We start from the raw sequence: 22,989 nt of genomic DNA on the forward strand, positions 1-22,989 counted from the left end.
TCTATGATTGTTTTGACTGCAGGAGAGGGCTGTTTAGCAGACAGGGAGGGCTCTGTGAATAGAGCCTCTGTTCAGGTTTTCACTGTGCTCTTATTCTGTCAGGTTTTTTTAAGTTTATATCTTGAATAATAATCTAAACTTTGAAAATAATTTTGTTTAGTTTTCTTGAAAGAAATGAAGTGCTGAGATATAGGTCTACTGTACATTTTTAGGAATAAGTTTTCCTATACCCCTTAAAATCAAGGGCCATTTGACCCCTCGTGAAGCTTTGGCGACACCCTGTGGGAGTCAGGGCCCCAGAGCTACAGCTTTTCTTAATCATAATTACTGACTGAACAAAAATAACAGGAGCATAATACAGGAATTGTGTTTTATTCAAAATATGCACAGAACCGAGCCTTTGAGGTTTGCCTGATATCAGACAGTAACACTTGGTTTTTATCTTTAGTCTGACACTGCGTCCTCTCTAGTTGATTTTTGTGGTGGACAGGGATTCGATTTTCCCGAATCAATCACTAAAACAAAGTGTCCACCCGAATCTAACATTATTTAAGTCCACACCAATGTGTAGCCATGCAAACATACTTGTTTTGCTGGGGTTTATAGAGTGGAGCGCAGCGAAGTAAAACAAACAACGTTGTCAGGTGATATTAATAAGACATGATGGTTGAGAACAGCCTGCATCTATCTTGTGTATAGGACTCGCCACTGCTGTTAATACTCCTCATTGGTTCTTGTGCACCACTTGACAACAACCTGACAGCAGTGTCAGTCTGATTGGCTAATTGCTAGTCCCTCTGCAGCGCTCATAATTCGTTTTTCCAGATTAAACCGGTAATTCAGTGCAGGTCTGGACCCAGGCAACTCTAAGCCAAAATTCAGTGCAGTATTTAACACAGTATGTGGGTTGCTTTAAATGTCCTAAATAACGCCCCTAACTTTAAGGAGAAACACTTTATCTTCTCAATCTTCTCTACCAGGAAATGATAGCAGAGCACAAACAGGGCACCTGCTAAAGTCTTATACCCGTTTTCAGCCAAAATTAGCTTGTGTATGTGGGTTTTTAAACACGGGTAAACCCACTAAAAATAGGATATAGACTCCTTTTCCACTGCCAGCAGACCAGAGCTGTGTACACGGCTCTGCAGCAGGCAAGTATGCCTTTCTGTTTTTTTCTTCCACTGGTGTGTCTCATTTGACAGGCCAGAGAAGGTTAGAAAACAGTAGAAATCAACTGTTACAGTGGTTACTTCTTTTTGTATATATCTAACTTACTCAGTCTATCTTTCAAACTGGGTGCAGACTAATTTGGAATGATGTTTAGCGCGTTCACCCCGGTGTTGTGTTTATATCAATGCAGATCAGAGCTGGAGCTGATAAATACCTGTGACTACCCAGATGAGAATGCTATTTGTAACCTTTCCAATTACATAGAAAAGCCAGATGTTAACAGGTGTTAGTGTTTGTGCATTGAAAAAGGGTTATAAAAACAAATTTACAATGTTTTTGATTTAGAGAAATTTGAGAAATGATATCAGCTTCCTGTTACCATAATGTGACAATGTCAAGCAAATGTGAAAGAAAGTTTGTTTAAAAATGCTTTCAGCAGGACAAAAAAATGCTTCAGTGTCATGTTGATTTAAATAAGCAAATAAACATATAAAGAATAAACATATAAAAAGAACAGGTTGAAATAATGAAGCCTTACATATTGTTTCTTTGGTTCAGTATCCAGTGTTGAAGGAAAACATATAACCCGTATTATATGTTCCATACAGACTGTGGCCAACAATATGTATGTCGCACATTTATCAGAAAATAAATATCATATTTACAACTTCAATTCTGTAGCCAACTTTAAATGATTACTGTTAAAGTGTCGACTCATGTTTTAGCAAAGTCACCACACTGCAGTTGTGAATAGTGCTCAGTATTACAAGAAGCTTTTGCTAATCTGTGTTTAAAGAATTGAGTCTAAGAGCATTTAAAAAACTGAACCACCAACAGAAGTAAAGCCAAAAAAAAGGATTAGGATACTTTGCAATGCCAAACTTAATCACATGTATAATGTTGTTTCATCTGTCTTTCCACAAGAACGCTACAGAAATATGCTCATTAATACATAGATCTGTATATATTACACCCAGTTCTCACTAACTTCACTTTGAGCTCCTCTGAACAGTACTGATATATTGTGCTTAAACCTATTTTGGTCTAGATAAAACCTTTTTTTGGTATTTTTTAAGTAAAGATGATGGAAGTACAGCTGACCTGCATAACCCTCTTCTTATTCCATCTGTATGGTCATCTATGACTCCTGCACACACATGACAGCCCCCACTGATGATCCATTTGCTGTTCACTTTGAGGAATTAGTGCGGCTGGAGGGAAAAAATATATATATATATATATATATATGATACGACATTAAAAAGCTACTTTTGAAAATAATAAAATACAACAAATAAAGTACAATATTAAAAATGCATTGATAATGTAGAAAAGAGCATACTGGACAAGAATGTATGAAAATCATATCAGTACATAGTTTGCAATGTGTACAGTGCATACAGAGTATAAAAGACTTGAGTATACTTAATGCAAGTAACAGTCTGTGTCTGAAAGTCTTGCCATGAAATCTTCTCGGCGCAAGCAAGCGTCAATAAGTGAATCTGACCTTTTCGTCTACTGTAATTTTTTGCTAAATAGAAGTTAAAGCGTTCCCTTTAAAAAAAATCAGCAGCTGACCCTTCCTAAGAGTGTAAAGGGACAGTATTCCACTGTTTCGGTAGACAGCACTGTTTTGCCAGCATTAGACCAGAGACCCGGCCTGGTTCTGTGCAGGCACCATTATGGGCACACCTCCCATGCGGGTGATGTTGGAGGCTGTGACTGTGGAGGTGGGCAGCGGTGGCGGGGAGGGAGCAGCCTGGAACTGCAGCTGAGGCTGGCCGTAGGTCTGCGGCAGCACCTGAGCCTGGGGCAGCTGGGTGTAACGCTCTGGTCTGGGAAGGGAACTCCCGTTGGTGCTGGCCTCAGAGGAGATGGTCTGTCCTCGTGGCAGGGTGGTATCGTTGTTGTAGCTGTAGTGGGTTGGAGTGGAGGCTCCATGTTGGCGGGATGGGCGGTAGCCGGCCATGCTGCCAGTGGCGGTAATTATGGAGGCAGTGTCCGAAGGGGGGCGCTGGGGGTACTGCTGCAGGTGGTGGTGGTTGTTGTTGTGGTGGTGTGAGGGCTCTTTATGGTGTGGGCTAGAGGCGATGGAGGACAGGGTGCCGTTCTTGGAGATGATGTCTGAACCCATGCCGCTTTTAGCCCAGGACACACGCTTGGGAGCCTGAGCGTCCTCCCTGGACACAGACAGGACGCAGTCAGGTTACCGTTTACAGCACACACAACATCAAGCCACATTTTGTAACATTTGAAAGAAAAAGAACCGATTAGTCCATTGACAGAAAAATAAACTAGCTACTGTTTTGATAATCAAATAACAATAATTGTGGTAATTTCATCAAAAATACCAGACATTTGCTGCCTCCACCTTCTACAGTGTAGTTTTAGACTGCAAGACATCTGAAAGTGTCACCTTAAACATTTTTCTAGTTTCTGACATTTTAAAGACAAAAAATTGCTTAATTGAGAAAACAGTCACCAAATTAATTAAAATAATCATATTTTGTTGCAGCCCTAAAGTGGGGTGACATATAGTCAACCAATAAGTCCTGACATCATTTCCTCTTTAAATATTACTCTTTTCTTTTTCTTGTACAATATTTTTGTTATTTTGTCTTTCTGTAAAACGTGCAAATGCAACAAGTGCATGCTGTTAAACCAGAGTTCATTTTTATTGAACACTACCTATGTACTGTAAAACTTTAATTAGTACCCCGGGCTATTATTGCTTAAATCACTGAACTCAACAGATGTATATTTGGGGCAGGTCTCCATATGGGAGAGGCCTTTAGTTCCTTTACACAAAACTTTTACTCAGCAAAGATGAAAAATACAATGAAATTGTTTATTTAAACCAGTATGAATATTACTTGTATAAAAATTAGGCTTTGAATAACATATCAATTATGAATCATCATTTGATTTTGCACCAAGTGACAGTGCATCAGAGAGAGAGACAGTTATGACACTCATTTTACAGCACCTGGCATATCAACACAACACCACTTTATCCTGTTAAAACAATATTCACAACTTTGATTACATTTTTATGAAAACCGTTTTGATAGAATATGAAGGAATTTCAATAACTTGTTAGGTAATGGAGGAATGGACACATATTCTGATTATATGACTGCTTCAGACATAGGAGTCACCACTTTTTTTAATCTCTCGTGTTCACCAGGCTGGTAAATCTCAATGAATTACTGAATTCTTTGGTCCTCATACTGTAGTTTCAGCAAAACAAACTGAATGATTGAGCTGTGGAGAATCTAACTGAGCTAACAATGTGTAGCATCTCCATATTGACAAAAGCTTAAACATTTATATTTGTATGTGTGCTTGAAGCAGCCAACTAACGTTAGTTTCAGCATCCAAAGAACTTCTATAAAAATGAACTGCTTGGCAACCAGACCAGGTGTCTAATTGAGACAGGCTTATTAGCCACCGTTTAATTAAAGGCTTATCACTGAAGTTTTACAGTACTTTATAGTTGATGTAAGAAGCATCAAGACAAAGGATTTTTCTTGTGATTCAACAGTTCAGGCACCACAGGAAACATTTTTAATCACTTCATATAAACCTGGCAGCCTTTATAACTGTTTTTGAGCCTTCCATCGTATGAAATGTGTTTTTAAGATAAAATATTGTGATAAAGGCTATTGGGAGGTAAGTTGCATGAACTCACTTGATTTCATTGGCCATGTCGTCCTCATTGTCTCTCCGCCTCTTAAACTGGTAAAAGAGGCAGATGAGGAGGAGGACAAGGAAGGCGCAGGCGAGCAATGAGCCCACAACGGCTCCAACAATCATCCCCACTTTAGTGGCTACAGGAAGAATCACAGAACAAACAATGAGTACATGTCTCCCAAGCACATATGTTTACAAAGAATACATATTGTTTCTGGGAATGTTTCTTTCTCTTAAAGAAATGTCTCAAATGAGTAAGTAAGACAGGAATTGTCACATTATAAGTATGTAAACACTAATGAACACGTCATTTCCTCGTATCATTTCCTGATGCTATGCATATAATGATTGCATGTGTTGTTGTGTGCTACGTACAGGAGACGATATCCAGGTTGACGACGCAGCTCTCTGACCCAGCTGAGTTGCTGGCCATGCACACATACTTCCCTGACATGTTGCTGCTCAGGTTGCTCAGCTTCAGAGTGCCAGTCTTCTCATCTAAAACAGCATTGAACATGGAGGATTAGAGTCAAGCATGCATGCATACACATTTATACACGTGTATTTGCACGCACATGGCAGCATAGAATCAGACTGCACTGGAGAGGAATCCATTGCTTTGGCACAGTTATGAATATGCTTAATTTGAGAATTTATTCTATTGTGCTCTTTGGATGATAATTCATTTTTATTTCTTATTTGCCTTGATATATACACCTATATATCCAACAGCCTTTGCACATGACAACAAACTTAAATACATCCTTCGAAAATGACAATGCCAAAGATATTTCTTGAGCACAGCAGGAGATGTGTTATAATACTAAGCTGCTAATAAGTACTGAAACATAAAATTTGGTTTGGGGAAATAAATGTATTCACTCTCCTAAAGAGAGGGTTGGATCAGCTAAGAAGATTGATATCCCTGTCATATTTTCCCCTTTAATCTGAAGCTACAGTATAGCCAGCAGGTTGTTAGCTTGGCTTAGCATTAAGATAGGACACAGCCAGCATGCTTCTGTCCAAACGTAGATATACGCTTACTGAACTCTCAGCAAGAACACAAAAGGAAGAAAACAAGCTTCTTTCCCCCAAAAGTTGACCTTTACCTTTAAAATTAACCATGCCCTTTAAGAGATGAATGGAAGGAATCAGAAAAAGAGAATCTCCTACTGTAACAGAACCACCATCACCACGCCATCTAAAATACAATACTGGGATTTTGTAAGCTTCCAAAAATGCAATGCCACATGAATAATTTAAAAAAATGTATGTTGGTCAATAAATGCAAATTTGAAGTCAAAAGTACACATGTAATGGTTCACAAAATTTGCTGTTTGATTTTGTACGATACACTGGTGTCACGGTACGGTACGTTTTCAATACAGCGAAAATGTAGAAATGCCAGAGAAATGTCCTTTTTTAAAAATGTTATTTTAATTCATTTATTTATTAAAACTAACATTAAAAAATTATATTATTTGACTTGGAACAATGATGGAGCTATACTTGAGTGACCCATCTTCTAAAGTGTCACAGAACATAAATGACTACAGCTTCTAATAAAAAATTAAATTCAGTATTGTATCAGTATCTTTACTATATAATGACAAAAACTCTGTCTGTGTGTGTGCCTGTGTGTCTGTTCCACGTTTATCTCCTCACTGACTTGGTCAATCCATGTGAAATTTGGCACAGTGGTAGAGGGTGATGGGAGGATGCAAATGAAGCAATATTACATCAATTGGCCAAAGGGGGGAGCTATAGCAACTGACTGAAATTGCAAAGTTTGAATGGGCATATCTCATGCCCCGTATGTCGTAGAGACATGAAACTTTGCACAGAGATGCCTCTCCTCATGAGGAACAAATTTGCCTCAAGAACCCATAACTTCCGGTTATATAGATTTTCCGCCATTATGAATTTTTTGAAAAACACTTAAAATCGATCTCTTCCTAGGAAGTTTGACCGATCTGCATGAAACTCGGTGAACATAATCTAGGGACCAATATCTAAAGTTCCCTCTTGGCAAAAGTTGGAAAACTTACTAAAACTGAGCTTCTATAAGGCAATGTTCTTGTTCTTGGCCCCAAACAACTCAGAGACTCTTTATCTGATGACATAGTTTCTCTAGATGGCATTGCTCTGGCCTCTACCACTACCGTAAGAAACCTCGGAGTAACATTTGATCAAGATTTGTCTTTTAATTCTCATTTAAAACAAACCTCACAGACTGCATTTTTTCATCTGCGTAATATTTTCAACTGCGTAAAATTAGGCCTATCCTGACCCGAAAAGATGCAGAAAAATTGGTCCACGCTTTTGTTACCTCTAGGCTGGATTACTGTAACTCTCTATTATCAGGTAGCTCTATTAAGTCTTTAAAAACTCTCCAGCTAATTCAGAATGCAGCAGCACGTGTACTAACAGGAACTAAGAAACAAGATCATATTTCTCCTGTTTTAGCTTCACTGCACTGGCTCCCTGCGTAACGCAACAAAAGCCTCATACCGAAGAGTTCATTACGAATATGTGTAGTCAGCATCTTTATGAAGAAAAAATAAGGAAACTCTTCATAATAAACATGTTTATTGAATCTATTAATCTCGGTTTATCAAGTGAAATAAAAATATATTTCAAGGATTTAGTTTGGCAGACATGATATTCATAAAATATCACACCAGATGACTGTCCCCCTAAAACCTAAAGTCTCTGCATTATTGTACAAGTGTTGATATCAATATATTTAAATATTACAAAAAATATGACATTCAGTTAATTTTATGCATTGGAGCATTTTGTCTGAAAACTGCACCCTTTTTGCTCACTGGTACACTAAGGAGTAAGGAGTAAGTGTAATTTGTGATAACACTAAAAAAATATAACCAATGTTGATTTGCTACAAATATATTTATCTAATATCAATTTAATACTTGAAAGTTGAAGTTCAAGGTGACAGATTTCTATAGGTAGCCAAGACAACTGCCTGATAAAGGTTCAAACTGAGTTTTTGTCATACTGAATAACAGTTTTGTCATAAAGGGTAACTGTTATTTTCAGTTACACCATAATGTCATCTGTTATCCTGGATGACATTTTGTCTGGTGTTGTCTCATTTAAAATGCTTAAAACACATATTTTGAAAGTAAGATTTTGGTTATAAGTAAATAGCACCTTCATAAAGGCAAATAAATAAAATTAAGAATTACATTTTTGGTCAACTTGAAAACCTAGGCCAGTATTCTTCACTGGGCCACACAGCAACTCTACACCCAGGGCCTTCATCACATTAAAAAGGCTTTGGCCTCAAATTTGTAAGTCCCAAAGTTACAAAAACAAAAAACAACAGAAATAATGAATATTTTATACAAGTTGGTAGGATACTCTACCGACATTACTGTAGCTGAACACTCCAGTAACAGGAGCAGGTATGTAAATGTTGCTGCAGAGTGAAAAATTATGACCAGGTAGTGTGCTGGATCCACTCACTGAGCATAGGTGAGAAGAAGACCTCCGAGGTGGGGCTGGTTTTCTTCCACCTGTACAGAGGAATGGGCTTCCCAGAGCTGGATGTGCAGCTCAGAGTCACATTTCCCTTCAGCACTGCCTTCCCTGACACAGAGCACTTAGGAACAGCAGGAGGGACTGACATGAGAGGATCAGACAATATTTACTTTGTTAGATTATACAACATGATGTATGTCTTTCAATCAGTCAAGTTTACAAGAAGTATAGGAGTATAACTATAGTGCAGGAGAGGTGAAGCACATTTTCATGTCTTGTCAAGCAGGATCTGGTACTTACCCTTCACATCCAGGGTGAGCTGAGCAGTGAGGCCAGGATTATCAGGCCTGATGACCTGGCAAAAGTAGAGTCCTGAGTCAGACTCCTGGGTGTTGTTGATGTACAATGACACGTCCCGTGAGGGCATGCTAGTGAAGAAACCAACGCGGCCCTTAAACTGGGCGCTGCCTACACTCATGGAGCCTTTGGTGTAGGAGATGATCTGGAGAAGAGAACAGAGAGCCAACACCAGACTTAAAGAAACAGGAAATAAAAGCCTTGTGAGTACGCAGTTTGGGAACAAGTATTTGTGCACAACAGAGGAACCCGTTTCATTGACATCCATGTCAATATGATTGCATTTGGGGGTTATCTTGGGTCAAAAGAATTAGAAGGACTTTTTAATCCTAACATCTCCTGCCCAGAAATTTGTGACTGGCTTTTTCAAACATTTGGTTGAATGCATTACAGAGTAAACTGAGTTACATGGAACACAATTTGTACTCCACTGATAAAATCTTCTTATAGAGTCATGTGGTGCACCTCTGTGGCCCCTTTCAATCATTTCAACCCTAACTGCAACCCTTGCTGTGCTAGCACACATAACACTGTTCAGAGAAAAAATCCAAACTAGTGTGATTTCTGAATTTGCATTTACCCATTCTTGAGAACTGTGACCAATCTTGTCCTTACAAAAAAAAAAAGCCTCAAAATTCTAACATATCAACACACTAATACTGTTTTTGGGGTGAAATATTATTTTTAAAGGATTTATTTATATGAAAAAATAAATAAATCACAGTTTCAAACAATTAAAAAATGTTTTAAAAGCCTTCAAAAATCTAAAACTAAAAGTACATACTGATAACTTATGTAAAAAGTTATGTAAAAATCTACTGCCATAATCATCTTTGTTTTAAAATATTTTTTTTAATGAAAATGTTGGCCGTGTAAAGATGTGTCCCAGAAGTTTGTCAATTCTATCAGATTTCTACAAAAACATCAATTAATCTAGACTAGATTAGATTTTTAATAATTTTTAACTAGATATTGGACACCAAGATGGTGCCGATTCATTTCAAAGGAGTCACACATATGCCAAAAAAGTTTTGTGGCTTCTGGGTTTACTTCAGCAGTATGCGGTCCACTGAATATGCCCAGTAGTGTTTCTCTTGCTGGCACCGCCTGTGAGTCCCGCTCAGCTCAGAAACTCTACATTGTGATGATGTCACAGATTTTTAAATGGATTTTCTCAGCTCCAGGTAAGTTTTACCAATATGAAACCTTCTTGGATTTAAAAAAAAAAAAAAAAATACAATAGAAAGAGTCATAACTAAATTTGTTTTACAGACGTGAGAAAGATTGGCTGCAAGGCTGAGCAGCTTTCCTGGGGGCCTGGGTCAGCTTTATCCTGAGGACTCCTGTCTCATGTTGTGGTTTCCATGAAGGCAGTAATATGAAATAACTTCATTAAAGCCTGAATTCTTTTTTTTATCTGCAACATGTTAGTCTGCAGGTTTAAACTTGTGTCCTCTCACATAGTTGCTGATTAAAACTTAACTTCACCTCTGTCAGAGAAAAACCTGTCAAAAACTGCTGGACAGTTTGTAAGTTTGTAACCACTTAGTGCATGGAGGCCATCTAAGTGAGATGTGAGACACCAAACACTCATGTGACATATAGGAAAGCCAAATTTGTGAATAATTTCATCCATTTTACTGAATTACAAGATCCGGTTGGATAGAAATCACAAAATATTTTTGCTTGTTTGGAAAAATCAAAACTGAACTGGTTTTTCAATTTTCAACAAAGTGACTGTTTGGCAGAAGCAATTACCTCACATTAGCTGGACTGCATACTGTGGAGATGGCTGTGCATCACTGTAACATACACATACAACTCTCCTGTGGCATCTAGGTTTGTCTTTGAGGTAGTGACAGTTTGTTCTTTTTTTTCCATCTTTTTGGCTCCAAATGACAGTGAAGCAAAGCGAGATGCTGGATGGCTGTCTGGGCACATGAAAAAACAAAAAGCTTCACTTCTGAGCTACTGTGTCTTTTCCAGCTCTCAGAGTTCTCTTTTTCCTATTTCCTTTTTGATTGTGATCCTCTTTTGGGTCGTCCATCTGCATAGCCCAATAATCTGACCTGGGCTGATACGTAACCTGAGCCACGGCCAGGTCTCCAGATAATTGTTGTTCAGCTGGGACTTGTTATGCAAGACCTCTCTGCTTTATTTAATGTTTTACCAGAGTGATGATTTCATAAATATTCTGATTTGGAAAACACATTCATCTCTTACTTTCATAAAGCAGAAAAACTACAGCAGGGTTTACTAAACCAGTAAGGACATAATATAGTGTTTGTATGAAAACCCTAAACCTTTTTCTTGGATTAATTTCTAGGGGTTTACAAAAGAAGAGCTTTGCCAGATTAACAGTGTAAAGACAGGCAAAGATTGTTGGTAATCCCAGATAGTATAGCCACAGCTGCTGCTGTAGATACTGTAGTATACTGAATGTAGAGCAAGATATGAAAAAATATCACTTCAATGTTTTCCACATATGTATGACTGTTGGTAGGGTCTTTCAGTCACTTCCTTACCAGCTGGCTGTTGTTAGAGAAAAAATTCCAGAGGATGGTGTTGGTGCTCAGGTCACTGCCTGGCTCTGTGATGTATGAGGCCCTCAGCACCACCATCTGACCCTTGATCGCATCCATACTGGATTGGGGCATCTGGATCTGGGCCCATATCCCTGGATGGAGGAGGAGTAAAGGGGAGAGAAAGGAAAACTGTCAGTGTGATCCCTCTGCAAAGCGGGTCAGGGTTTTATCCATATTTATTGTAAGGCTTAATAAATCTGTATTTATAACAGCACTGAAAACAGTTCTTGCAAAGCTGACACAGTTGTAAACAGGTTTTGAATTTCATATTATGCCATTACTCATTCCGCTGTGGTTTCAATTAGAATTTCCGCTTTGGGGTTGTATGCCTCCACAAACCAGTTAAGTTGCAGTTACAGTTTACATCCATGTCTGAGAAAACATGGATGCTTCACACACATCTTCCCCCCAGCAGCACAGAAGATCTATACAATCAGCACAGTTTCAAGGTGGGCACCCAAGATTAGTGTCATCAATTCAGTATCTGACCAAATGTCTCCCTTTCTGTTCAGAAAAGTGTTTTTGCAGAACATTATGGTGTCACAAGCTGACCTTTGACCGATTGGATATATAATATCACCACTTCACCATTTTATCCTATTAGACATTTGTGTGAAATTTTGTAATAGTTAGCGTATGAATTCCTGAATTATGGCCAAAAACATGTTTTGTGAGGTCACAGTGACCTTGACATTTGACAGTCAACCACCAAATTCTAATCAGCTCATTCTTGAGTCCAAGCGGATGTTTGTGCCAAATTTGAGGAAATTCCCTCAAGGCCTTCTTGAGATATCACAAAATGAGACAGAGACTGACCCAAGATCACAGTGAACTTTGACCTTTGACCACCAAAGTCTAATCAGTTCATCTGTAAGTCCACGTAGATGTTTGTGCCAAATTTGAAGAAATTTCCTGCAGCTTTTCTCAAGATATCACATTCATGAAAATGCAACAGATGAGGTCACAGTAACCTTAAACTTTGACTTAATTCAAATCAGTTCATCACTGACTCAATGTGGATGTTTGTGCCACATCTGAAGAAAATGTCTTGAAGTGTTCTTGAGATGTCACATTCACTAGGATGCAACCTTGCACATGGATGCAAGGTTACATTGACCTTGACTTTTGATCTTTGACCACCAAAATCTAATCAGTTCATCCGAGTGAAAGTTTGTGACAAAATTTGAAAAAAACATCCTCAAGGCATTCTTGAGACATCTCACTCACAAGACAGAGACAGATATGGTCACAATGACCTTAACCTTTGACCTATGACCCCCCCAAAACTATTCAGTTCTTCCCTGAGTCCAAGTGAACATTTGTGCTAAATGAGAAGAAATTTCCTCAGGGCCTTCTTAAGATATTGCAATCAATGTTAAAGTTTTTTTGGGGGGAGGTTTTCCTTATCCGCTGTGAGGGTCCTAAGGACAGAGGGATGTCGTATGCTGTAAAGCCCTGTGAGGCAAATTGTGATTTGTGATATTGGGCTTTATAAATAAAATTGATTGATTGATTGATTGAATGGACAGATGGATGTATGGATGTACAGACATATGGAGGGACAGACAGCTTTTATTATGCCTCTGGCTATGGCTGTTGCCAACGCAGAGGCATAATAAAACTAGACACTTTATATGTCATGCAAAAACATCATAAGAACACATATTTGACACATCTGACAAGTTATGATCTGATCCCACATTATTCAGAAAAGTGATGAGGAGATTTGACATGCTATAAATGATAATAACGGCCATGCCAAGCCTTTCTGCAATCATAAAAATCATTACAAATGTTGCTCCTACCAACCAAAGTTGGGAGAATATCCATGCAGGTGAGCACTTTTGGAGGTTGAGTCTTCAAAATTCCACAAAACACATCTTCCAAGTTGATGTCTGTCATCAAGCTACTAAGTGGTTCGGTGAAAACACAGTTCAGAACAACAGTTTCTAAACAAGTTGGTCCAAGAAGTCAGTCTGTCAGGCTGCATGTCCACAGAGCTTACCATTTTTCATCTCTAAAAGATTTGATCCAAGGGAATTATATGGGACTTTATATGACGTTGACATTTGACGTTGACATGAGAGGAAAAAAATGCTGGGAGAGCTTCAGCAGGGCAGAAATCCCCTTAAAAAACACTCTTGTATTACAAGCATCAAAATATTCACCTATGTATTCACTGAAATCTCTACAGGCACAGTAGAAATAACCTTCAGAGTAGTAATTGATCAGAAAGCACACGACATACTCAAGGACACATATTGGTATCTGCTTCTTGATGCTATCCTCTTTGTCACTTGTACATACAATAATCAAATAAATATCTAAATATTCAACTTATTAGGAACTGTTCTTTACTTATCAGAGGAGAGGGATGGCTGGGGTGTGACTTTGTTTTTGTTTTTTTTTACCCTCCCAGAAGCCAAAAATATTTTATTATTCCTTGAGCCTCTCTGAGTAACTTGAGAAAAATTCACAACCCTCCTTCCACTATAAATTATTGTTAGTTTTTAAAACGTACCATTTTATGTTTGAAAACCTGGAGTTGAATAAAGCTTTGGTTTTTCCTTTTTGTTGTGCATTCCGCTTGGTTTGTGCAAATGTTTTTTTTTTTTGTTTTTTTTTCCGGTCATATTCTAAATGTAGAATAAAGAGATTTTGATGAAATATTACTATTTTCAGCTCAGATTTGGTTATGGTTTTTCTTGATGGAAGCATTTGTTCCACGTAATGTGTTCAAAGACTGTCAGAAATTTGAAAATCAAATGATAATTTCTGTTAATTTACAGTTTCTGGCTATGATAAATGGTGTCATTTTGGCAATATTTAAAGAAAACATACCTTGTTTTCTTTGAAAATGGGCGGTAAAAAATAAAATAAAATACAGCCATTTAAAGTGGTATGCCCCTCCCTTAAGCCAAAATTAAAAACAATACTCCCTCCTCAGTGCTTCAAAAATTATTTGACGTGCCTACCCATTTTTGCACCACCCCCTTCTCCCTTCTAAATAACAAACAGTCCCTTACAGATACTTACACTTTCCAATAATGACATGAATCCAAGTAAATCTTATTATTCCGTTTTGGTTTCCACAATCTGTGCTAAACCGATTAGGAGTGTCTTTAATAACTTGAATATTTAGTTTATTACTGCATTCAGTACCACAGACTCAAACTCTGAGCTACATGAAATGTGCTTGTGAATCCACCTGAGGCTGTTAAGTGACAAAGTAAGTAAAATTCATGTATCTGGAGCAGCCTGTAATGAACTACTCTGGGGCTCGCTGTCAGAGTAAACTGTATTGTGTATGTACGACCAGGGAGGGGCAGCAGAGAGCCAAAACACCAAGCTCTCTGCATGTTTGCATTTACACCTGCTGCTGAAAATAATTCCATAGGAGATATCCACTTCATGTGTCACTAGTCAGTAAAATTACCTATATTCATTCATGTACACTGTAACTGTGTGACAACACATTCGAATGAGATAGTGTTTGCTAATGCTCAGTAAAGATCACTGTACTTCATTTACTGTATGTAATTACTTCCTGTAAATATTTTTTTCTTGCGGCAATAAAGGGTTTCGAGATTGTCTCAACTGCCGGCCACTCCTTCCTTTGGTGAAAAATGATGCAGATTTGGATCATGTTTTCAGTAAACACAGAGCGTGCATCTGCACTTTTACTTCTCTGTCCATCCCAGCAACCATGACAGAGATAATCAGACAGAGATAGTATAAAGGATGGTGACTGACACACACACACACACACACACACACCTCTCCATCACACTACCCTCACATCACCTCTCTCTTGGTCTTCTCTTTTTCTCTCTCATCTCTGACCTTTCCACCTCTCCTCTAAGCAGGATTTATCTTTGTCTTTCAGTCCCTTCCCCAGAAATAAATATTCCTTTTAACAATTCCAACACTAAGGAAAGGTGAACCTGGGTCAGTTGTGATCAGCTGCACATGGCTGCCAGCTCTTCAGTGTGTGTATGTTTGTTCACCTGAAAGCATACGATGCAGAAATGTGGCAGGTGCATGCACATTTTTTAAAACTGATGAGATTTCTCTATGGTGTGTGTGCTAACCAGTGTGATTGGCATGGCCTTCATGTGAATACTAATGCAAAAAGATTGGAATCTGGCTAATGACAGCCTCATAAACACCATCTACTACACTGCACTCCAAAATGGTGATTTTAAAGCCACACAAGATTTTTAGACACATGCATTGAATACTGTAGTATCCTACAACACTGTACTGCAACAGGGAATAAACAGCAAGACATTCCTACTAATTGGTGCCATCGGGTGCTACCATTGTAACAAAAAAGAATATTTCTCCATGCACAGGAAGTGATGCAATCAAATGTAAGCACAAAAAGTCTGAAGTAGTGTTCTGTCTAGCCTTATCAGTGATAGTTGCACCTCTTCACTATATCTGCACTTGCTAGACACTACAAAGAAGACACTTGGTCTCCTCGTATCACGGTACATGGCATCTGGGTATTGAAGTCCTCAGTGTTCAAATAGTTGCCTCTGGCTTACTGCCATTTGGGGCCACCAGCTTGCAAAGTTCCCTAGTGTTGCTTCAAAGTCACAATGAAACAGCACTTTAGAAGTGTCCTGCTCGCTTATTCCAGTACATTAGGGTGGTAACATAGAAAATACTGAACCAGTAGGATATCAGCTAAAGAGAGAAAAACATTGATGTGGTGTGATTTTTAAGAAAGATTTTAAGCTCTTGTCACATAACAATGCAAAACCTTTGACATTTCTTTCACATTAAAGCTCTGATAACTACATTTTGATCACTTGAGGGCAGTGAAAACAAGCTGTAGACACAGCAAGTGTTTTGCCTTGCCCTGCCCTACTGTGCTGTGATTGGCTAGTACTTATCATGTCCATATGTCAAAATTGGACACAAGTAAAGGTCCAGACACACCAAACTGTCTTCAGTGAACTAGCAGTGAGGAAGGCCTCCTGCCGCGTCACCGTGTCTCAGCCAAAAGTTGCTCATGAGCAGGGACGGCTGGCCAATAGAGGGCGATAGGGCGCCGCCCCTCCTCAAGCCACAAAAGAAAAGAAAGATGATAATAAATGTATGATTATCATCATCATCATTATTGTCATATATACACACAATATATTAATTATTCTGATAATTTTCACTTGAAACAGCTCATCCTGCCTCTGAATATCCAATCAGAGGCAGTGTGAAGTCGCGTTCCGGCCCTCTGGGGCGATATCAGCCTGGCTGGAAATCGCCCCAACTCACTCTCATAGACCCCCATGTAAAATGCTTTTTTTTTCTAAATGCAATCTCTTTTTTTTCTCAATGCAATCTCTATGGGTTCCGGGAGGGCTTGCCCCAACGTGTTTTCGTCATACGTAAACCACCAAGTATCATTCATGTGCTCCTCAGATGGTCCGATTTCCCATGTAGGCAAGTCGTTCTTACTTCATTGTGTGTTCATGAGCGTTTAGGTGGTAATGTGGAGACATCATGGACATTACAAAGAAGATGTGTTGTATTTTATCACTCAAAATATTTAAAAAAACATGTCATCAACCGTTTCCACTGAAATATTGCTTTACGGTCGGAAACTCATTTTTCTGATTATTCCGACATCACATGAGGCAGCGCCACTGTGAAGCGGTCATATTCAAGATCAACATGGCTAACGATTCCAGCAGATCCAAGAGGCTTTTTAACCATATAGGTTAAAAAGAAACGACACATAGTGTGCCCAAATTCACACCTGTTTGTTCCTCTCCATGGATTTTCTCCGCGACCGTTGGCGAGAAGCCACGGATATTACATGAAACAGTGGAACTGCAGCTTTGTCGGACACTTGTCGGTAGTCCAATGTTTTCACAGCGAAAAAAAAATGATAAAGTTACACTAAAATTATGTATAACAGAGCTTTCATACAGCTTTGCACACACATTACTCTTGGATGGATTACTCACGAATGCAGGGTGGCACAGAAATTTGGCAGGAGCCGCCACTGCTCATGAGCACACATTCTGCACCTGCGTGAGAGGAAATAACTGCCCACACTAGCAGACAGCGGCAGTCTGTCATTCAAAAAGGGAAACCTGAAGACTGTCTTGATGCTACTGTTAACACATTAACAACACAATCCAATGTTGAAAGAGCAGAGCATAATTACCGTGTGCCAGTGAACAATAACACAAACCATCAGGAATCGTATCTGCTAAAGAGCTCAGAGTTTTAACTCTGTTTTGGTCTCAACCAACTCCTGAGGGAAATATCTGTTTCTTTAGCTGCTAAATGCTCCACAATGTGTAAGTGCTGCTGAGCACAGCAGGTTTTTGGAACTTTTTCCTCTTAAAACAGCTGCCTGCTAAGATGAGAGTGAACTGAAACAGTTGTGGCTGGACAGCTAAACAATGGGATGAAAACCATTAAATTTCCATAAAGTTGTGAGGAGCTTCTTATTCAGGTGATGATTCTTTCTACATGTATCACTATAAGAGACAACATTCACACTGTCACACTGGTTCCAGCATTGTCATCTGATAAATTATCATTAAAATACTGGTTAGAGCTCATTGTAGTAAGATTACAAACTTGTTTCTCCCTGGTGTTAAGAAAATTCCTCTGTAAGCTCCAATTTTAAATAATGTCTTTTCTATGCTTTTGTGGCAAAGCTGAAATTAGAACTGCAACAACGCACCACGTAAAGAGATCTCTACAGAGAGCAGGTGTAGGTATCAGCTTCTCTGGCACTGTGGATATAGATGGAGCTGGTAAGTGTCAGAGACGAAAGACAGAGAATGTGTATGTTATACAGGCACAAGATTCATGCCACTGAAATCATTGGGAAACAGACAAAATGAGACAGGAGATAGTTGAAAAAAGTAAAAAAGAACACTGGAAGAAGGAAATGTGTTGAAAAGTAGGAGAGAAGAAGGACAATATGTAGAATAGATTCATTGTGTCAATTTCACTCTAGGCCCCAAGAAGATTTGCTGCAGCAGTGAGAAGCAGACCTCTTGTCTAGAGAGGTGTTGACTGATGAATGGATGGTCGGATCAGTGGACATGTAAAGAGGCAGAAAGAGGCTTAAACATAAATGCAACGAGTAACTGTGGAACAGCTCTCTGATGATTGCAGTAAAACTGTAACAGACTCCACTGAGAGGCTGCTCGAAGTCTCTGGGAGAAGGTGGGATGGATGGATGGATGGATGGATGGATGGATGAATGGATGGACAGATGGATGTACAGACATAAAATAAAAATCTAAAAGAACATGTCATGAATGACAGCACAATCATAGACTCTTTAGATTCTTTAAGCAACAGCATGAAGGGTTTGAATGTTTGGACTTGTCTAATTCATATGAATCCAATTCTAAAAGAGTTTGACATTTTAGGCATTCTAGTACATTTCTTGTGGAGAGTTAAATGAGAAGATCAAAACCATAATTGTCTGTAGAATAAACATGAAGCTACAGACATCAACTGATTAGCTTAGTTTAGCATAACGACCAGGAACAGGGGGAAACAGCTAGCCTGGCTCTGACCAAAAAGTAAAAACATCCACCTACCAGCACCTCTAAAGCTCACTAACATGGTATATCTACTTAATTTAATCCTTACAAAAACCAAAGTGCAAAAATGGTAAACTGTGTTTTTTCTGGGGGTTATATGCTGGACTATAACATGACATGCCCTCTGTCTTTGTGCTGAGCTAACCTTCTCCTGATTGTAGCTTCCTAATTGACTGACAGATAGAGTGGTATCAATTTTATCATCTAACTCTTGGTAAGAAAGTAAATAAGCATATTTCCAAAAATGTTTAATATTTCTTTCAGTGATCCCTCTTCCACCAACACAGATCCCGTTCCCTTCATCTCTACCAAATAGTTGGTTCAGAACCCAAAAACCTGGTTCTTGAACAAAAAAAATAGCAGGTTTTCTTCATGGCATATTCTAAAGGTTAGAAAGAGAGGATGGAGGGGCCAATTAAGAAGTTGTAAAGAAGGCTTGTACAGTGGTCTCTTTATTAGTTGGTCTATGTCTGATTTTGTGGGTAAAGACAAATATATGTATAACAGAAAAAAAGATAACAGGTAATCAATGTAAATCTGCAATTTTGCTACTACTTTTAATTTCCCTTGTGCACGTGCAACGTCCTGTGTTGATGACACACCCTAAATTATAGTGCAAAATTGGTGGAAATAAGGGCTGGTTTGCTAGATAGCACTACAGCTCCAAGAATCCTGAACGGAACTGGTTCAAGAACCAGAGCTACTTTGGTGGAAATTTCGTGGGTATGTGGGATCAGGAGGACCTTAGAGGTTCCATTGTTGCTGATAAGTCCAGCTTTGCAATAATATGGTGCCTACTATTGTGAAAAAGAAAATGTAGTATTTTGTTCTAAAGCTGCAATTGGTGACTTGTAGTGTGCAAACAAGACCTCACAGCAGGGATCCCTCCCACACCAACATTTCATTGCGGAAAATGGGCCAAATCTTCAGCTCCTCATTAGTGTGGATGGGCTGCTCTTCATGATTTAGCCTGATCAGAAGGGTGTATTTTTTTTCCATAAAAATCTTGCCAAGTGCTGCTTTAAGAAGATTTCCTGACAGAAATCCTCCCTGATTCCGATGAGAGTGCACCCCACCGGGGAAAAGATGAATGAATGTATGGAGAGATGGAAAAATGGAGGGATAAATAGAGAAATGAAAAGGCCACATGAATCACACTCATAACATTCACTCTTCACTCTTAATTTGGTCAGTGAGGCTTAATCTTTCCCAGTGTGGCAGGTCTGAAATCCACTCTGCAGGCTGCATGACGATTGGCTTTAAATATTCCATGGTGACTGATGGCAGAGCAGATGGAAGCCAGTTCGTTCGGTGTGGAGAGAATGAAGGGAGTAATGAGGTCTACATGTCTCACACTGGAGGTAATGAGGGAATTTCACTAAGTCTGATTTAACAAGGTGTTTCATGGTTAGGTGGATCAGCTTTAATTCATCTTTATGTCTTTATACATAAGTGTGCACTTGTAACAGGACTTTACGTACGGCAGGGAGGTGGATATTTGGAAACATTGTCTTAAAGCAGTGGTTTCCAAACTTTTTAAACCACAGCACCCCTTCAAAAGATTTTTTTGTCATGGCGCCCTGCGCCACCCAACCCCCAGTATAATATGCATATATGTACACAGATCAATAACAGTTTGAACAATTTTTGATTTAATGTTGTCCTGTCAGACTGTGTTGAGGGCTTACATACAGCCCTGTCATTTCTTCCATTTTTCTGACTACTGTGCTCCTGAACCTTGAATTATCAGAGCTGTATATTAAACAGTGTTTTTAATACAGTGATTATTACCAGCTGTGACAGTCGGGCTGGAATCGTTTTCAACTTGTTAGTCTATGTGTGTATCCACATGGCTAGATGTGGTTCTATTGTAGCAAGAACTACCACAGAAGTGGTTTTGAGTGCCTCAGCAGGTGTTATGTCTGTCTGTCTGTCTGTCTGTCTGTTTGTCTGTCTGTTTGTCTGTCTGTCTCTGGACTTTGTCAATGTAATAGCTTAACAACTGTGCAAGATGCAGGCATGTACATTACAGGTGTGTAGTTCAGATCAAAGTGAAGGCTGAGTGAGAAGATGGGTGTGGTCCTAGCAAGGGCACTGGAAGTAGGGGGACAGGAAGTATGGAAGGAGCCACTGGCCCACCCGCTTTACGCCCCTGCCCCACATTTATTTTTTTTCAAAGGGAATTACACCCATTTTCAAAATGTTTTTGACAGTCCAAAAATATTATTTAACATGAGCAATTCCAAATCCAAAAACTAGAGTGGTAAAACTCAAATTTGTGATGTCATCAAGTATAAAGTGTGGAGCTGCTCCATAGACAATGAATGGTTAAAGATGCTGTAGATGACAATGACAGCATTCAGGGGAATGTTCTGAGTATATGGGTACATTTTCTGTTTTAGAACTGAGAACATTATAATCGAATAAGGGCCTGTGTACACATACCGTTTTTTTCTCAGCTGCAGCGTTTTTAGTTTTTTCCCGGTCATTCTGAGTGAGGAGAGAGCGTATGAGTCTGCCAGGAGAAAAAGTGCTGCGGTCAGTGTCTTTTTTTAGAGGACGTTGTCCGTTTTTTGCAACCCCTCTGAGCGCTTGAAGTTGAAAATCTCTGAACTTTTTAGAAAAACACCAGTGATGTCACTGCCGCTTTTTTAGCTAGGCTTCTATGTACCGTCACAGTCTGGACAGAAAAGCTCATTTTTTTGGGGAGCAGATCAGCTGGCAGACATTGGATGTTGCAGGTGAATGTTGCGCTTTTATAACCGTTTGCTTTGTAAGCTTGAAATTGACTGTGTCTACCCGCTGTTAATGTAGCTTTATGTTAGCTACCTCGCTGATGTTAGTGTCAAGATATTGTTACCTCCGCCAAAGGATTGTCTGCAAAATAACTCCAAAAGTTATGAACGGATTTTGATGAAATTTTCAGGAAAGGTGGATAATGGGACAAGGAACATATGTACAATTTTGGTGGTGATCGGTTGAAGCAAAGTGGATAAAATAATAAATAAGTCTATCGTCTGACAGCCTCAGCAGCAATTCCAATTTCTAAAGACGGTGAAAATAGCGCCATCTGGTGGCCGGAAAGCATGTCTTCTTCTACTTGCTAAATATTGTTGTAATTCTAAAGTTGAAATTAATATTCTGTGTTGGAAAAAAAGGAAAGTGAAAAATACAAAAAAACATATATTCTGTGTTGGTACAAAATAAAAACGACATAAATACACCAGTGTCTCCATGGTGAAGGCATATATAACCTAATAATGATAGTGATGCAAATAACCTAATTGTGATGCAGGCTGCAAAATCTGATGCAGAGGGGGAGGGAATATCACCTACTTGGCGGAGGTCTGCACTCTCTGAGTGCTTTTCTAGTTGTCTATGTGCAGCACGTCAATAAAAAGCACTGGAATTAGGCGCTTCCCAGCAACATTCTGTGGGTCTTCAAAAATCAGTCTCCCATTCTTTGTCTCTAGAGCAGCTCAAGATCTTATTACCTCCGCCAAGGAGGTTATGTTTTCGCCGGTGTTTGTCTGTTTGCAAAATAACTCAAAAAGTTCTGAACGGATTTTGATGAAATTTTCAGGAAAGGTTGATAATGGGACAAGGAACAGAGGATACAATTTTGGTGGTGATCGGTTGAAGCGAAGTGGATAAAATAATAAAATGGCGGGAAATCCGAGCTGCTTGGCGGAGGTCTGTGTTCTCCGAGTGATCTAGTTATTAATGGCATAATAAGTTTGAGGCTTACTTCTCTGGTTTCTGGATTTGAGAGAGTGTAGCCTGTGTTCACAAATGTTGATTGAACTTCCCTTGGCCATTCAAATGACATACTGGAATTCTTAATTTAGGTGGTGTTCCCCTTTACATTGTGGATCAGCCTTGTAGCTGGTGTGATTCCATCACAAGCCAATCAGGGATTGCATTGTAGTTGTTGACATAACATGCAGGCTGCTGCTTGCTGAATAGTTATGGTGGCTCCCGAAGCAAAAAGCTCTAAGGTTGGCAGAGCAAACACAGCAATATGTGAAGTTACTGCCGAAATAGAGTTGATAACAACAATCAAACAAAAACAAGAGTATACACTCATCACTTGCCAA

General features: G+C 39.1%; 1 protein-coding gene across 1 annotated transcript in view; it reads right to left on the minus strand.

Moving 5' to 3' along the window:
• Window positions 1-2,383: 2,383 nt before the first annotated feature.
• esama (endothelial cell adhesion molecule a) overlaps window positions 2,384-22,989 on the minus strand; it is a 90,438-nt gene continuing 69,832 nt past the window's right edge. Inside the window, exons 2-7 of the mRNA XM_033649651.2 lie at window positions 11,250-11,401; window positions 8,668-8,869; window positions 8,353-8,508; window positions 5,239-5,361; window positions 4,862-5,000; window positions 2,384-3,350 (exon numbers count right to left, since the gene is read on the minus strand). Coding sequence (XP_033505542.1) covers window positions 2,813-3,350; window positions 4,862-5,000; window positions 5,239-5,361; window positions 8,353-8,508; window positions 8,668-8,869; window positions 11,250-11,401 — 1,310 coding nt within the window. The 3' untranslated portion in view covers window positions 2,384-2,812. The remainder of the gene's footprint in view (window positions 3,351-4,861; window positions 5,001-5,238; window positions 5,362-8,352; window positions 8,509-8,667; window positions 8,870-11,249; window positions 11,402-22,989) is intronic.

The sequence above is a fragment of the Epinephelus lanceolatus genome, chromosome 11 (genome assembly GCF_041903045.1).
Source record: "Epinephelus lanceolatus isolate andai-2023 chromosome 11, ASM4190304v1, whole genome shotgun sequence".
Classification (NCBI taxonomy): Eukaryota; Metazoa; Chordata; class Actinopteri; order Perciformes; family Serranidae; genus Epinephelus; species Epinephelus lanceolatus.